General features: G+C 36.9%; 1 protein-coding gene across 2 annotated transcripts in view; it reads right to left on the reverse strand.

Annotated features, from left to right (window-relative positions):
- Positions 1–10,260: 10,260 nt before the first annotated feature.
- The window catches only part of LOC129775035 (galactosylgalactosylxylosylprotein 3-beta-glucuronosyltransferase P), a 128,311-nt gene continuing 119,839 nt past the window's right edge, over positions 10,261–18,732 (reverse strand). For both annotated transcript variants that reach the window (XM_055779206.1, XM_055779205.1), the window contains exons 3-6: positions 12,207–12,429; positions 11,991–12,145; positions 11,633–11,923; positions 10,261–11,567 (exon numbers count right to left, since the gene is read on the reverse strand). In XM_055779206.1, the coding sequence (XP_055635181.1) occupies positions 11,460–11,567; positions 11,633–11,923; positions 11,991–12,145; positions 12,207–12,429 (777 nt within the window). In that variant the 3' untranslated portion in view covers positions 10,261–11,459. The remainder of the gene's footprint in view (positions 11,568–11,632; positions 11,924–11,990; positions 12,146–12,206; positions 12,430–18,732) is intronic.

Raw genomic sequence — 18,732 nt, forward strand, 5'->3', positions numbered from 1 at the left:
TAATCAGTTTCTTAGTTTCCGGTGAAATTGATACCAAACCCTTTTTTTTGTGTCACATATGTGAAAACATTGAAATATAAAATACTACATACTACATGAAAACATATGTAGTAGTATTTCAGGTTTGTCGAAAAAGATTCAAGTGCACCCGTGGCCGAGTGGTTAGCGTCTCACATTATCATGCCGGGTGTTCGGGTTCGATTCCCGTTCTGGCCGAAGGATTTTTCGTCAAAGAAATTTCCTTCGACTTGCACTGTGGTCACGCGTATTCAAGAGCTTGCCCCTCGGAATACATACAAGGCGTGTTATTTGGCTTAAGAAATCTCAACTGAGTATTAATAAATGACGCTAGTTAATGCATACGTTGAGACGGCAAAAAGTTCCACAGGGAACGTTAACGCCATTCAAGAAGAAGAAAAAGATTCAACAAATCACAAAAATGGGAAAGAAAAAATGTTCTGTTGAAAACTGTGAAAGTTTCAATGGTTTTCTTTCAAGAGACGTTTTATTTTATAATATAGCAAGACGGTTAACTTCAACTCGGGCAGTGGCTTGAATTCTGTTCAATAAGGAGTTCAGAAAATATTGAGAATAATATAAGTAAATAGAAGTAATGTGCGATTCACATAGAAAACAACGTCCACGTTCCGTCAACGTCTTCACTAATTCACACATGCAGTCTATGCTGGCAGCAGCACCGTCACGTCAAATGTCTGAAAAATCAATTAAAATCATTGAATAAAGTTATTTAAACACTTAAACCTCGTAGTCCCGACCCCTATTCAACAATTATAATATATAAACTATTTTGCTCAGCTAGTAGCGAATGATTTTGACTCCGACATTTGAAACTACGAGAAATGTCCAATTAGAAGTAAAAATGCCCAATTTAATGTGATCATCACATATCTGTCCAATTAACTAAATGTCGAATTAGATGTAAATTACTGTACAACCAAAATCAAAACAAAAGCCGAGATACAAAGCACAGACAAAAACCCAAGAAACTGTCCCTCTCCGTCAATTATTCTTTTCTACAAATCCTGCGGCCGTTTTCGTTGAACGTATGCCGACGGGTCGTTACGTTGCCTGTGTATGTGAATGTTTTCATAATAATTGTATGGTAGAATAACTGACGTAACGTGACGTAACGGGACGTGAACGTGACGTGGATATTGTATGTGAATCGCACTTAATCAGTCATTCCATACCAAACCGATAAAGTGGTTCTCAGATTTTCGTCAAAAGTGGTAATTTTGTTTTTCATTGCATAATATTTGACCCGTATTTATGTAATATAGTTTTGAAGGGAACTAACTCATAAGCTTCAATTTGATATGTCGATCATCTGAATCGGTTCAGTAGTTCAATAGTTGTAAATTTTTGTAGTAGAAAAAAGGGGTTTTTTTCTGAACCATCGGTTAATTCCGACAAATCATATCACAAAAACGAAAAAAAGGTAAAATGTAGTCTGCATTCTATTGTGATACGTCTTCAATCATATGTGATGTGGTCACTGTTGTGTTGTTATTCCTGCCGTGCTTTCAGTTCGTTTGTGTTGTTATTCCTGCCAGTGCTTTCACGTGTCAGTTTGTGTTGTTATTCCTGCCGTGCTTTCATGATCGATCTATCCAATCGACGTTGAATTGATATATTGTGATTTGTTTGTCGCTGCGCTGATTACTGATCGTTTGCTGATTTTGTTTTGGTTTGGCTGTTGATACATTCTCGCTGTTGTTCTCGTTGCTGCTAGATGAGGTGCTTGTGTTTACAATGATGGGTTCTTTATCTGATGCTGCTGAGGTGTTGTGCTCTGGACGGGATAAGCTGATGACTGTATGCGAACCATCGGTTAGCTTTGAAAAATCATAACTCATAAAGGAAAAAAACGCCTCTCTGGTTTCGACATATGTTATGTGAAAAATCCTCAGCTTTTCAGAAAAAATATAAAAAGATATAGCGCCTTTATTCCCGAGACGATTCGTGTTTCCGGAGGGAACATTGTCATCATTTATTAAATCTTTTAGCCGGCGTGAAAGAAAAATATATTATCAGATTGGAATGTCCGAAAGTCGTTTCAAATCGTTATATTTTAAATTGAAATAAATATTCATTTTTTTTTAGGTTTTCTTAAATGTTGTCCTGACATTTACTTTGCCATTTGTCTACACATTTCTTGATATTACCACAAAAGCTAGTCATTATAATAGAAAAACATTATCAAATACAGTTTTCTGTTCGATATTTTTCACGATTTTAAAACAAAAACGAGTTCCTCTATTACGTAGAATACATATTCGATGCGGGAACGTAAAATTTTATTCATTATTCTTAGTTCAAAAGTGCGTGGAGTATCAAATATGTTTTGTGCTTCACAATGACAGAACACGAGGCTCAATGCTGCCAACGCGAATTCAATAAATGAACATTCAAGATAGTGCTGCGATTTTTTTTCTAACTTCTTCCTTCAAGGATTAGAGCTTGTGATACTTTGTCCCTGCAAAGTCATTTCAAGGGAAAAAACTTCGACTCTATGAACAGATTAAAAAACCATGAACAGTTCCGACGAAAAAAACAAACATGTTCTGAGATAATAAAATTTATACGCTTCGTGAAAGATGACGAACGGTTGTGGAATAAAACTGTGCATATAAAATTGAAATTGAAAACAAAAATGTTGCTTTTATTTTCCTAAAAATGAGCACGAATATTCCGGACAATCCAATATTAATCATCCTGATTAATCCTGATTTTTATTTTCATTTTTCCTGATTTTTGAAAATTTTAGTTGGCAACCCTCTGTGCTCCCGTGGCCGAGTGGTTAGCGTCAAACCTAACATGCCGGGGGTTCGGGTACGATTCCCGTTCTAGTCGGGGAAATTTTTCATCAAAGAAATTTCCTCCGTCTAGTACTGTGGTCACGTGTATTCTAAAGCTTTCCACTCAGAATATATTCAAGGCGTGTTATTTGGCATAGAAATCTCAATTAAGTACCAATAAAAATGACGCAAGTAGTACCACGTTGAGGCGGCGAAGTTCCTCTAGGAACGTTAGTGCCATATAAGAAGAAGAAGTTGGCAACCCTGGCTATAATTGTATTGGACCCATAAACATCATTCACAATTTTATTCACCTGGTTTGCGTTTGCACCTTATCAATAGTAGAACGTACATATTTTTAGTAAATGTTACCTATTATTACCATAAATTTCTGTCAGTTATAATTCATTCATATCTAGTCTACATTGGTGCATGTTTTCAAATCTGGCAACAACCGACTTGTTATCGCACAGTTTGACCCAAAACGTTTATCTTCGAGTAAAGTACTAGTAGTAAATGAACACCACTGAAATTATTGACAAAATGCAAAGCATCAAACGCTTGTGATCAGCTTCTTTCAAGCTCAAAGTAAACAATTCCTTTTCCGCTTTCTACCATAGAGCGATTCCACGCCAAAAATATTGTGCATATATTCGGAATTCGTAGTTTTCATTATCATATGACCAATTCAAATTACGAATGATCATTGTTCTTTTTTTTCAAAAAAATAGTAGCTCAAATTCTGATTAAACATGATGCAACGCAAAGTTGCAGGAAAGTAATGATTTATTTTGAAAACAAATTCAAAAATTTATTGCAATATTCAAAATTTTTATATCTTAAATATATCTCTTCTATTTTTTTCTATATATTTTTATTAGATTTTCTTGAACTTTAACTAAGTTTGACGGATAGCGGTGCTGGACTCACCAAAATGGAGATATATTTTTTTAAATTGATGATATTTCATTACTATGCGAAATCGTAATCATTAAAAAAAGAAATATATAAACGGAACCTACATATATGAAACTTTGTATATAACGTTTTAATCTAGGACTAAGCCCTCTCGAGATATAACTAATGTTATATAATGTTTGAAAAATCGGAGAGATTGGCGTTAAAATCGACTGCCAATCCAGCGTCGCACCTTCTGCCATAGGTCGATATTGGATTTAGCGTAATCGTATTCGCCACAGATGCCAGGTTTGAACACATGTCTTCATTTTGAGGACATTTCACCTACTCCTCTTTATTCCGCGCGGCGAATGACGTGAGATTTTCAAATTTTCTCTATTTATTGTGGAAGTCACCTTACTGCTCAGCTCCTATTTCATACCCGAGTCGATGACATATGAGCGGCTGTCCACATACCACGTGGATAATTTTAGGGGGTAGGGGGTATGAAAATGTTCACGCTTGTCCACGGATAGGAGGGAGGGGGTATAGACTACGTCCACGTGGACACGAAAAATAAATATTTTTTTCAAATATAATGACCGATACATTCTAAATTAAATAAAAACTTATCCTATTCAAGAATTTTAAAACTTTCCACCCATCCTGAGTATTATATTTATTAATAAACGGATTGAGCTGTCTGAGAGTGCTTGATATATTTTTACTAATATCATTGAACTTCTTCACTGAAATCTATATTCTGAAAATAACTCATGTAAACTGCGAGCGACTGAACAATTTTGTATGATCCTATAATTTCATAGTTTCGGGCTATGCATAGACGTGCATAGCTCAAACCTATAAAAAATAAACGATTCCATAATGGTTAAGTTTTCATTATATTACACATATGGTTTTTCAATCAAACATAATTTTCTATAGATTTTGTTCTATCTCGAGAACAGTTAGTCTTAGGATAATAATGTCTGTATAATTTTTCATGCAGAATTTCGTGTAAAATTATTTTCTCGCATTACTTTTCTCGAAAAGGTAGAATTTTTCAAAGTATTGGAATTCCGTCAATTTCTAGGAATCAATATTTACATTTGCGTGAAATGATCCATGCACCACTAGTCTTCAAACTTGAATTTGAAACTTGAGTTGACCAAATATTCTTTTTTTTTTTCAGAAAATTTCGCATATAATGCAGTCGTAAAACATTTGAATTGATGGATTAAAGTACCTTTTAGAAGTTAAAAAATACTTAAAATTTATCGTATTTCAAGGGTTTTTTTAAATTTTTTTTATGAATATTATAAAAATAAACTTGATTGTTTCTATCAATAAAATTAAAGCTCTTCAACTCTTCTACAATTCCTTCCACGACACCACAATATTATTCCTATTGTTATCTTTCACTATTTGAAATGTTCCACAACAGAAAATTTTCTCATCTTTCAAATGAAGGCAATTAAATTCTTCTAAGTAGCGTAATTTTGAATTGGGGTCAATTTAGAGCAAAAAATGAGTCTCAAGAAAAAATCAACTTTCATAGTTGAGATTTGAGCTTGACTCCATAGTTGGGAATCAATGTATAGTGAGTTGTCTGATGATATTATTCCCTGCAAACACTTTGAAAGTCATCTAGACACTCAATGCAGAATGGCCCATAAGGATTTAAAAAAATATAAAATATTTTAAAACGCCTTTAATACCCTTTGAAAATTCTCCGAACTATGGCGGAAAAGGTTTTGACTTGCACTACCAACTAAAGGTGAATCGGAAATCCAGATTGAAGATGAATCGGCATTTACTGGATCGATCATATTCCGGAGTGGGCAAAGATTTGTTTCATCTAAAATTTCAAGTAACACTGTAACACTGTAACTCTGTTATAAAACAATGCATTTGTCAAAGCAATAACTGGATCTTGTATAGAACATTTTCAAGTTTCCATAATTGCCCTTCGATTTGCTGTCCATGCTTGTCCACGGAGGGGGAGGGGGGAGTCTAAAATCGTGCTTTTTCTGTCCACGTGGTATGTGGACAGCCCCTGAGGACACGACTTCAAATCTCACCTAAGTGACAATCTATAGTCACACAATTCGCCTGCAGGAATACCGTTACTTGAATCATCTCATGTCATTCGCCGCGCGGAATCAAGGGGACTGTGAAAACAGCACTAACTATTAGTCTAGCTGTGAAACAACACTAACTATTGGTTGAAAATGTCGTCAAAAGAAGTAACGGCTCTTGTCTTAGTGTCATTCGCTCGCTTTTTTATCAGTATCACTTGTTTACTTTTGTTCTTGATAATTGACGGCGACTTTTATCTCGGGGGGTTCACTGGTTCACTTGCTTTTTTCAATCTTTTCCAAGCAAATCCACAAGCGTATGAAATTAATCCAACAATAAAGTGACTTTTACTTCAAAGTCTGGAGAAATTCAAGCGGTCTGAATACATATTGTCTCTAGAAGACATCAGTTGATTTGCGCTCGAGAATTTGAATGAATGATTTTATTTTCATTATTTTGGGCCTATACTATACAATAGATTAACCTAGATCTTTCAAATAATCACTTCACAAATCGAAGGTTTTCCGGTTACATACCGTTTCGATCAGTTTTTTAGATATGAATATATATGGATAAAATGGATATATTAGCTTTATGGATGAGTTAATACCAAAACTTCAAAACTGAAATAAACAAATTGAGTTATCACAGTTCCGTTTTTGTGGAAGAACTGGGGCAAAATTCACTCAATCAACGGTTTATCAAGCCAATTATTATTTCTAAACTCATAAAATTTAGTTCGCAGTTGCAGAATATATTCTTTGTTCACAGTTATTGAAATGAACTTCAAAGTCTCAAGGTAAGTTTAATGAAATGCGCTATATAACAATACCAAGTAGAATAAAACTTGAACACAATCATAACGAAGGAAAGCAATGTTCCATTTTAGTTTCCTTCGATATGATTGTGAAGGCATTTGAAGACATTTTTCCGTACCTTGTGAAGATATTTGAAAAAATCACCTGACATTCCAGGTATACGCGATGATGAAGGTACAGTGCCGTCATCTGAAGACAACATTCGTTTCAACCAGGGTTAGACATCAATTGAATATAGGCTACCCAAAATCAAAATCAATATGGCGTCATTTGTTCACCAACATATCATTTGCGAGGATTGAAATCGTTGAAATCACGGTGATAGTAAAAATAAAGAAAAATGTGCTGCTCTATTTCTAACTGCATAAGCGATTTTCATATTTCGGTTTCACATGGAGGTGTTAACATTTAACATGGAGCTTAAAGTTAGCCACTATTGAATGGAAATATTTACTTAGTGTTATTTGATTTCAAGAAGCACGTAGTTCTAGCTCTAACTGAACATACTTTCTATAAATTTCACGACATTCTCAATGAAACTTTCATTTATATTTATATTTATACTTATATTTATATTTTTATAAGATTTTGAACGACTAGCAATAAAAAGTTATTTTCATTTACATGGAATACCAACTTGATACGGACAAGTAAATTTTCGTTCATTATTTTTTATTTTGAAAATATGTTCATTCCGTCTTAAAACTGGAATACGAAGCCCAAGTCGTCAACGCTAATAGTTCTTTTTATTCTCACGAGATGGTACTTGCATTTTAAAGCTATCGTTTGTGGGTTGTGTCTTTACTTCAAGTGCGGTGCTGTGCACCACAGTGGGCCGGCCTGAAAAAAGAAGATCAAAAATCCTTTCTCGTCCTACCTTACATTTTATAGATTGGGTGTTTCAACCATTTGCGGTCGGAATTAATTTTCCTTGAAGGAGATCCTCTGATCTTTCCACGATAATAATATTTTGTTCATGCCGGGTACCGTTACCTGTTGCTCATAGATACTCCGTATACATTCGAGAAAAAGTTCACTAGACTAGATTAATATTTATACAGGAGAACCCCGATTATCCGCGAAATAGTCGGGCTAGACCATCGCGTATAACGAAAATCGCGGATAATGCAATATAAATATAAATATAAATCGCGGATAATGCAATAAAAAAGAGGTACAAACACGAAAAATATATATATTTTAGCATGAAAACTATGTTTCATCAATACAGAAGTTATTGAACTATCAATCTGTAAGGTCGTGTGCATCAGTGATCAGATAATGTGAAAGCCATGACCAAAACAAAAAAGAAAGAATCTACCACTCATTAACAAATTTCGGGAAGGTTTATAGATTTACTAGGGAACTCACTCTCGCGGATAATCGAGGTTCTACTGTATTTAGAAAAAAAAATCTATTAATCGTTGAATATAGAGTTTAGTATGATTCCTTGCTGTGGTGGCTCAGAGTAGACAAACGACTACAAAGGGTTAACCCTTAACCTACCGATATTCCATGAATACTTATTGCTACCACAGCGGGTCAAGTGACCCATTTGAAAATGTTTTATATAACCGGTATTTCAATAGGGACCCTACAAAAGTAGACCGATAGGGACAGCAAACGACGCCATATTTTTTCCCGCTCTCTTGACATTTCTCTTCAGTAAGGTTTGTCATTTCATAATGGAAAGATATACGATCGAACAACGAGTCGAGATTATTAAAATTTACTACCGAAATTCGGAGTCAATGGCCTCAACTTTAAGAGCGCTACGTCCAATTTATGGTCGTCATAATCGTCCTGCCAGATCAACAATTGAGCGTCTAGTGGAAAAAAAATGAATCCACAGGCACAGTACAAAATGATCCCGTGCCAGTGAGACAAAGAAGTGCCCGTAGTGTCGAGAATATTGCTGCCGCCTGCGCATCAATTGAGGATGACCCAAATCAGTCTCTCACACGTCGTTCTCAAGCATTGGGCATCTCTGTGACGTCATTGTGGCGAATTTTGTGAAAAGATCTTGGCCTACATCCTTACAAGATCAAATTGACGCAAGACTTGAATCCGCTTGACCACCAGAAGCGTCGTATGTTCGAGAATTGGGCTGAGCAACAACTTGCAAATGATCCGGATTTTCAACGAAAAATCATCTTCAGCGATGAGGCTCATTTCTGGCTGAATGGCTTTGTCAATAAGCAAAATATGCGTTATTGGTCAGGCAGCAATCCACACGTACTCCATGAGTTGCCATTGCATCCCGAAAAAAATTCGGTTTGGTGCGGTTTATGGTCCGGCGGCGCCATTGGGCCGTACTTCTTCCGTTATGATCAAGACCGGCACGTTACTGTGAATGGGAATCGCTACCGCTCAAAAATGAATGGCCCGAAATGGATGATATGGACTTGGACAATATGTGGTCTCAACATGGCGGCGCCACAAGTCACACAGCGAATTTAACAATCGATTTATAGAAAACCAAGTTTAGTGAGCGTGTTATCTCACGGAATGGCCCAGCCGTTAGACCATTTCCTGTGGGGCTACGTCGAGTCTATGGTCTATGCCAACGAGACAGCGACGATTGATGAACTTCGTACGACCATTGAACGTGAAATTACAGCAATATCGGCCGATTTAAGCTTGAAAACCGTGAAAAATTGGATTCAACGTCTGGACTTCTGCAAGCGTGCCCCTAGTGGCCATGCAATAGAAATCGAGTTCCATACATAATGACATCAAATGTACTTTCACAAGAATAAAGGATATCATTGATTTTTGTTTCATTAAAAAAAGTTTTGTAGCGCTCTTATTGAAAAACCCGATTTTATACAGCCATTCCATGCCAAACCGATATAGTGGTTCTCAGATTTTCGTGTAAAGTGGTAATTTTGTGCATTATCGCAAAACATTAGACCAGTATTTTTTTGTTTTTTCATTAGGGTGACTATTTACATTTTAGGGTTGTTCGAAAAATATAGCGAAAAATATATAATTTAGCTCGTTTTGGCATTTTAGTACATCACTTTTGATGCTTAATTTTGAGGCGCTATTTACTCAATATTTTGATCTGTTTCCTTCAAACTTCATCTAGATACTGTTGATGTTTAATTACAACTAGCAAAAATGAAACCACTCTAATATCAATTAGCGATTGGATGGAGCACTTTTAGAATTCGATTGTCATACGACCAATGTTTTTGGCATTATCATCCGAACTTGTTGCATCCCTCAAGTATATGTACTTATCGGTCAAAACTCAAACTAGTTTTAAGGTACTCTTCCATGAAAAATAGTTATATTTCTACAGTACTAAGATAGGAATTGAATATCATCAGCAAAGTTTCATGAAATTGATGGCTATACAATTTTTATGATGACGCATCTATCTCGTAAGTACAAATAGTTAGTTTTACTAAGTTTTGTTCTAACTTAGTAAGAATTTGAAGTGTTCAAGTATTCAATTAGCCGGATCGGTATTCTGAATAACTTCTCTGAAGACACCCAACCTCTAAAATGTAAGGTAGGACGAGAAAAGATTTGCGATGCGGGGCGGTCTTTGAACTTCATTGAAATTCAAAAATGAATCGGAAACGAAAATCAAAATTGAAATTTCGGATCTAACTTAAACGAAACATCAGCGGTCCTGTTTTCACAATACATTTTATTGATAGCTTATGTCTTACAATCTTGTCAGTGTTGGATCACAATTGAAAGAGAGTTCAGGAATATGAATTCAATCAGGATAAATCGAAAAGGATAAAGGGTGCCTCTCGCGAACAGAAATAAAAGAACGATTTGTGGCCGAATACTAGCATATTGAATTTTTAACCAATATCTGGAGCCGATGGCGAATGAAAATACCACTGGTGTTCACTGAGAAAGCTCGTTTTTTACGTGTCACTCTCTCCCTTTTTCTGATTAATAGCTCGAACTTCGACCGAAGTGTCAGATCACTATATTAGAAATATGAGAATTCCTAGGAGATTGCGCTTCTCGCAGAAATTTTACCTAAATGTCGCACTTAGTTTGACAATTTAATGATATTCAATTCTGTCTTTAAAGGGAGTTTGTCCCATACGTTAAACGATTTTTGCTTTATTTTTTTGGTATAACTACACTACGTTGAAAACCCATATTTGTATAGATATGAAAGAAGTTTTTTGTTCGTTCTAATTTATTTACAAAGTCATATCCCTACGTTCGAAATTTCAGTAGCTAACACTATCTAAGAATATCTTGTCTGAATATCGCAGCCCGTCCTGCTGGCAAACGTTTGTTAATGGAATATCATATCTATAAAATGATTTGCAAGGAGCTTAGGACATATTTACACAAAAAGTGGAATCATCAGCGATTTCTCACTGGTGATTTAGTCTCCCACACACCCTAAAATACTTACCCTGGAAGAAGAGGAAAATTCAAATCAAATACTCCCTTAAAATTTCTGGTATCTTTCCTATCTAGTTTTGCTTATTATTCAGAGCAATTTGCCCTTTTTACATCCGTTTGTAGAGGGGATTCTTTGTCATCTGAAACCAATCTGGATTTACACAATTGGCGATTGCCGTTTTCCTTAAGTACCCCTTAATTTGTGTACGGTTGTTTTCAAATAAACCGATATCTTAATTTACTTTGGTTATCATTGTTTTAAGATATCAATCATAGATAAAAATGCACTGATTATATCTCGTTTAAAATTGAAAAATAGCACCTAGTATAAAGTATCCATCGTTTAAACTTCACCCGGTTTTAATTCCTATTTTCTCTTCGCTATGGCATTCATTTAGGGCAATTCCGCTAGTTCCCACCTCATTTCCGCGTTCAGCGGTTGTGTTCTTCGCACATTCTAGACCAACGTTCGGGTCAGTTTCGCTAGATTCGTGGAACCGTATTTGGTCAGGTTCAATGGTTGCGCTGGCGGATTCTTCTTGGATTGCGTGTGCCACGTTAGAATCTACAAGTAAGCAGGTTTGAGTGTACATTTCGTTGCATCGCGATGATCTCTCTCTTCGCACAAACCTCAGTACAGTTGGATGCCAGCAGATCGATCTCTCTCAGTTCCAGTGGGTCGAGGCTCCGCAGGAAGCCATCCTCTTCGTAGCCTGCCCGGAACGGCATCTCCGCCTTGGGCCGGGAGAGCAGAAATTTGACACTGACCGCGAATCCGGCCATATCGATGGGGTACTTCCTTCCGCCAATCCAGCCATCGTAGAAACCACTGATCGTTCCATTGACCACGATTGGGCTGCTCACCCCGAACTTTGAGATGAGACCTACGGGCCACATGCCAACCTTCCTGATGCGTCGCATCTTGATAACGATAGATTAATGTTTCGATCATTCATGTAATCATACATACACAAAAATCCAATCGTACCTGCTCGAAAATATCCAGATTATAGGTATTATCATCGTCGGCGAAGTATAGCACACCTTCCGTGGCATTGGCGCGAATCCACTTGAGGCCCCGGTTACGGTTGGAGACGCCACGTGGCTTCACCTTCTGCTTGCGGTATTTGGCTGGCATTGGAGCTGAAAAAGACAAACGTTTGTTTTTTTTACACACTAAATAATGGATGAGACCCTCAAGCACCTGTTAGATGTATGAATGGCACATTGATTTGCTTCAGCAGTCTTGTCACGGTTTCGGTCCGGTTCTCGGCGTCCTCCACAATCAACCAGAACAGGTTCTGCACGTGTTTGAGGGTGTACCCGAGTCGGGTGATTTCCGCCAGCTGCTCCGGGCGACGATATGTGGGCGTAATGATGTACAACGGGGGCAATAGCTTGGGGTCCACCGGGAATTTGAACGGAATCTGCGTAAGGAAATAGATAGATAGAAATATTAGCGCAAATACTTCAGGCTGTCACCGTGGGACGTTAATTATCCTGCTGCTCTAATTGCAATCGATCAAATATGGGAAGGAAATAAATTCCAATCAATCGGTTCGAAAGAATATGTTCACGGCGTGGTTCGCTGAGAGGGAAATCGTTAATAAGGAAATAATGGAGAAAGGGGTGGCAAAATGGATTGATTGGGGTTCTCCCACAACAAGGGGATATTTTCGTTAAATTAATAGGATGTAATATTGTCGGTTTGCTTTCTGCGAGGCAGCTTGGGGTTGGTTGTGTAGTGGTTGGCTAAAACGGAATCAATGTTTGGGTTGAGTTCGTAATTATAAGTGATGGTTTCATCTATCGTCGTATATAGGTGGTACCTAATCGGTTGAAAATTCAGCTTCGCTAATGAGATTTGTTGGAAATATTCCATTATAAGGATGTTCACGAGCCTTTTCTCTTTCCATGTCGATTTGACAAAATTCCTCATGATTTTGACAATTGCTTATGTTCGAAATGTTCGAAATGTCAGCGACTTCAGGGAGAAAAACAAGAAAAAATCAGCTAAATGTATTCTAGAATCTATTGAATTGAACAATCTTAATCGATATTTGGAATAAAAACAATTTTACGCAAAATTCGAAAAAAAAATTGTTGAAAAAAAATCATTCAATAATTGGAAAATGTGCGGCATTTTCTGAACGAAAATCTCGCCTTCTGATTGGTCCAATTTATGCTTCTCAAATTGAGTCGACCAAAACGTGCAAATAACATAGCACAATCTGAATGTATTCATAGGATTGCCAAAATGAGCCTAGCCCTAATAACTTACTTAAACCTAATTTTCATTAGGCTTCCTTCCAAAAAAATCCTTCAACGCCCTCCCGGACGACCTTACGGTAGTTACCCGGTGATTTAGTCTATCGGCCGACAAAAGTCTGCAGTCTCCGGGGGCTTTTAGTGTAACACAAGTGAGTGAGGTTATATATTCGTGAGAGGTTGTGTATCATTCGATATTGATCGATATCCAAACACTGCCTAGACTGTTCAGAGTAAGAACCCCCGCAGACTGCCGACTTCTGTCGGCCGGTAGATGTACCTATCATCGCAATAGTACCAATTATGGGTGAGATTTTATTAGTTTAGAAAAGATATCTTATTTTTTACGGCCCTAATATGATTTTTAAACATCAGAAATCTCTTCTTTGACGATTTTGGTACTTGATTCGATGCGAAACATTTTTCACTTTTTGAAAGATCTAGTTTGAAAATAGTGTGCCCCAGTGATGTTTGCTTTTTAGCATTTTGTGCTAATGATTATGTGATCAAAATAATGAGATTTTCATACTGTAAAGAGGCTGTTTCGCTGTAACACTACTGCAAGGAGCAAAGGTAAGCAAAACATGCCAGTTGAGGGTACTGCTCAGAATTTAATGACCTCCAAATACAAGGATCGTGATTGCGATTGATTCAAAATATTTTGGATACGCCGGAACTTGTAATGCTTTTTTTATTTTTTTGATTTGTAGTGAAGTAAGTGTACTCTCTCTTAGATGATCATCTCTGATGTTCTAAGTTCTTTAATCTTTAATACAAATAATTTGTTGATGGTTTTTGCATAATTAACTTCGAAGTCCTTACTCTTATTCGTGCAGTCTTGAAATTATTTCAATATATCCACAAGAATCTCATCATTGTAGTAGAAAATTCTTTATCAAAAGAAATCCATTCAAGATCCTATTGCAGAAAACCTTCATTCTCTATTAAAGGATATTGATTTTTAACGGAAAATTTAATCACCGTTCATTATTCTTATGCAAAATGTGTTTACTTCTCCATAAAATGTAAATTTTTCAATAAATTGTAAAATGTTTTTCCCAGTTTCGTATTCGCAAATAAAGAGCCGAATATCCATCTGGCCTCGAAGCTTGCCGGATGTCCGGTATCCGGCCGTATTTTTTCCGAAGGATGTTAATAGCGTTCAGAGGCACGTTTCCACCGGAGAACCGTGCATCATCTGAACAGAGTCTTCGCTCTACTGCTATCGGCAAAACATCGACTTTTGTAGGTTTTGTGGTATGGCATTTGGTATGGGCCTCGCCAACAATAATTCTCGCGTAGCTTTTGAAAACGACCTATCTGCATTGATTAATTCCCATCATCAATATTCTCTTTCGTTAAAAACATAGCAGTAAAATAATTTCCTGATGAGTTCGATATCAGGAGTGAAGAATGAAACATCGTGTATCAAATTATATTATCGTAAATTATCGTAAGAGAAAGTCAATGTCAAAGTAGATCGAAGCAGATAAGACTTTTTCAAGAGTTAAGAAATAATTGGCGAATAATGAGTAATAATAATAATAATAAATAAATAATGAACCTTGTACAGAATTTAAATGAGTTTTCAAAACTGCCTTCCGCTTTGGGAATCATAGCATTATCGAAAAATTCTTCATTAGAGAAAGGAGAATTTTTCATTCTATCAAAACTTTTTCCTTTAGTACACCTACAGGAGTGTTCATGGAATCAAATGAATGCTAATTGATAAGGTTGATTGAATTTACTATTAACTTGGTTAACAAAATACTGCGTTAATCTATAAATTCTATTTCTATTTCTATTTCTAATTCTATTGTGACACCGACTATTATCATAACACATCCATTCCATGGCAACCCGATATAGTGGTTCTCGGATTTCTACGCAAAGTGCAAAGTGGAATCAAAAATTTTGAAATAAAATGTAATTTTCAATTTGAAAAAGTTTATGGGTCTGGGCCAAGGGGCACGGACGAGATTTTGACATAGGACTATGATTGTGTGTAGTAATTGTATTTCAATTGAGTTTATTCAATATTGCAATATATTAATATTATTATTTAATACATTTTCACATAACCAAACAACATGCTCGATATAATGACATCCTGGTAAATAATAACTTAAAAACGAAAAATAACACATCTCTGATTTTTGAATATCTTATGTAAAAAAAACCTCAGCTTTCAAGAGAAAATATTAAAAAATATAGTGTCCTTGGTCCCGAGACTATGAAAATTATAAAATTTGCTAATACAATCAGTGCAATGGAAATCAATCAATACAATGGAAACAAAATTTAAATTTTCTGCAGCTGGAGTATTTTTTCTTAAAAGACCTCAGCTAACTGCTAATTGGCTTCAATTTGATAAGCCGAACATCTGAATCGGTACAGTAGTTCAAATGTTATAATTTTTTTTCGAAAAAAGTCATTTTTGGAAAAAAAATGAGAAAAAAAAGATTGTTTCGTTCTGAATGGAGAGCAATTGTAGCATTACCTACTATTGTTTTTTGCATTTGTAGAAAAAAGCGATCGAAGCCCATCGTTTGCTTATTACAACGTTATATCGAGAAGCTTAAGCGCAAAAAATCATGGCTTTCGAGTGATGAAATTAATTCGTTTCAGCCGAAACGATACTCTGTGTATGGTGGTGTGTGCCCATGAGCGTCCGCGGGATAATCAGAGACCGCGCTAGGCCGAACGATGACTGCCTGCTGATAAGATGGCGGAAGTTGTGCCGGGTGCCCAACTCACTTGATCACTAAGCTGACGATGCCCATGTTGCCAGAACTGGGCATGCCACACATCTTTCTTCTCCGAAAAAAAGAATCGAATAAATAAGACAAAAAAAAAACAAATACATGTGGATTTCGTTTTAGTGTATTTTCCTTCACATAACACATTTGAACCACCTTCAGAATGTATGAGTTAAATGATGACGTTTAACTAACAAAATAACGAGTCAAGTTCTGTTCTCCATAGGGTCGTCCCGAGCCCGTACTTGTTCTGCGCGGTCGTTCCGATCCGCAGATAATTTTCCTTCGTTCTTACACAGCACGGTCGTCCCGATCCGCACTCTTATCATTTTCATTTTTTCTTACGGTCGTCCCGAACCGCCAATATTTTTACTTTCATTTTTAAGCAGCACGGTCGTCCCGATCCGCACTCTTATCATTTTCATTTTTTCTTACGGTCGTCCCGAACCGCCAATATTTCTACTTTCATTTTTAAGCAGCACGGTCGTCCCGATCCGCACTCTTATCATTTTCATTTTTTCATACCGTCGTCCCGATCCGCAAATATTTTTACTTTCATTTTTAAGCAGCACGGTCGTCCCGATCCGCAAATATTTTTACTTCCTTTTTTACACAGCACGGTCGTCCCGATCCGCACTCTTATCGTCAATTTTTCTGTTTGAGTTCCTGCATCCTCGGTAGAAAATTACCATATACCTTTGATAGCAAATATTAGTAGAATGTACAATTTTTTTTTGTACATATTGCCAACTATCCCACATCCCTACCAGAGGTTAGCATATTTTACTCGATTACATTAATAAACTTCAATCTTGTCATCTCTGAAGACTGGTGAGCGTATTAACCATTTTTACTGTTGACATAAGGCAATACGGAGGTATAATAAGGATATAATTCTAATACGTGCATTTTCGCAAGGAAAAAAGTAGGCGATATTGGGCTTACACATCATGGTTCTGCTTGACATATAAGTTTATACATACGGTAGCAAATGATTATAGATTAGTAGCGTTTACAAAAAAAAATCGTTTCATTTACTAATTATTTCCCTCAGTGTGCAGTTTAAAATGGAACATTAGTATTTCTGCCAACCCTGCTGTTTGATTTCTATCTCTTTGAATGTATTATTTACTTACTGACAATCTTCATGCCTCCCATGGTAAGACAGTTTGAAAGTAAAAATATTGGCGGTTCGGGACGACCGTAAGAAAAAATGAAAATGATAAGAGTGCGGATCGGGACGACCGTGCTGTGTAAGAAAGAAAGAAAATTATCTGCGGATTGGAACGACCGCGCAGAACAAGTACGGGCTCGGGACGACCCTATGGAGAACAGAACTTGACTCGTTATTTAGTTAGTTAAACGTCATCATTTAACTCATACATTCTGAAGGTGGTTCAAATGTGTTATGTGAAGGAAAATACACTAAAACGAAATCCACATGTATTTGTTTTTTTTTTGTCTTATTTATTCGATTCTTTTTTTCGGAGAAGAAAGATCATGGGCATCGTCAGCTTGTGATCAAGTGAGCTGGGCACCCGGCACAACTTCCGCCATCTTATCAGCAGGCAGTCATCGTTCGGCCTAGCGCGGTCTCTTATTATCCCGCGGACGCTCATGGGCACACACCACCATACACAGAGTATCGTTTCGGCTGAAACGAATTAATTTCATCACTCGAAAGCCATGATTTTTTGCACTTAAGCTTCTCGATATAACGTTGTAATAAGCAAACGATGGGCTTCGATCGCTTTTTTCTACAAATGCAAAAAACAATAGTAGGTAATGCTACAATTGCTCTTCATTCAGAACGAAACAATCTTTTTTTTTCTAATTTTTTTCCAAAAATGACTTTTTTCGAAAAAAAATTATAACATTTGAACTACTGTACCGATTCAGATGTTCGGCTTATCAAAACTGTTATTTGGAGTTTTCCTTTAGCGAGTTCCGAACTGACGCAGCGCGGGAATTCCAGTGCTCGCAATTTCGTGTTATTCCTCTAAAAGGTTCCACTGCCCCTTTGCACGCAAACTTTAATAATGAAAACAAATACACACAGTGGGAAACACACATGGGAATCGTGCAACTTTTGTCACACCTAACTTTCACGCAGAGCGTCTGAGGGATCGCTTCTCAAAACATAGGCGGTATCCGATTATCCCGTTGAATCCTCGCTCCTGGCAGGATCGCCATCAGAGACCGCGCTAAGCCGAATGATGACTGCCTGCTGATAAGATGACGGAAGATGTGCCGGGTGCCCAGCCCACTTGATCGCTAAACTGACGATGCTCATGTCGCCAGAACTGGACATGCCACACAGGTGGGTCCTAGAGTGTATGGTGTACCATGAGCCAGGGGATAGTAACTTCAAGCAAAAAAGTGGGACCGATTCGAGATTGCTTTTATGTAAACAGTGAACTTTTTTTACACTCTAAAAATTGCTCCGACTTGCACTGACAACTGAATGATATTGTCAATTTGTGCGAGATGCCTCAAAACAGCTGGGAATAAGTATTGTTTATATACAGTAAGTTACATTTAATGCGACGTTTATATTATTGGACAGACCTGTAATGTGACACGTTTAATTGGACATTTTTGTAAACAACGAGTTCGGGGCCCAAATTATGGCGCCACATTGAAGTTGCCACCAGACGTAGACACTGTACCACTCACATCGCCAATGTTCAATTACAGGCCAAA

Source organism: Toxorhynchites rutilus, chromosome 3 (assembly GCF_029784135.1).
Source record: "Toxorhynchites rutilus septentrionalis strain SRP chromosome 3, ASM2978413v1, whole genome shotgun sequence".
Classification (NCBI taxonomy): domain Eukaryota; kingdom Metazoa; phylum Arthropoda; class Insecta; order Diptera; family Culicidae; genus Toxorhynchites; species Toxorhynchites rutilus.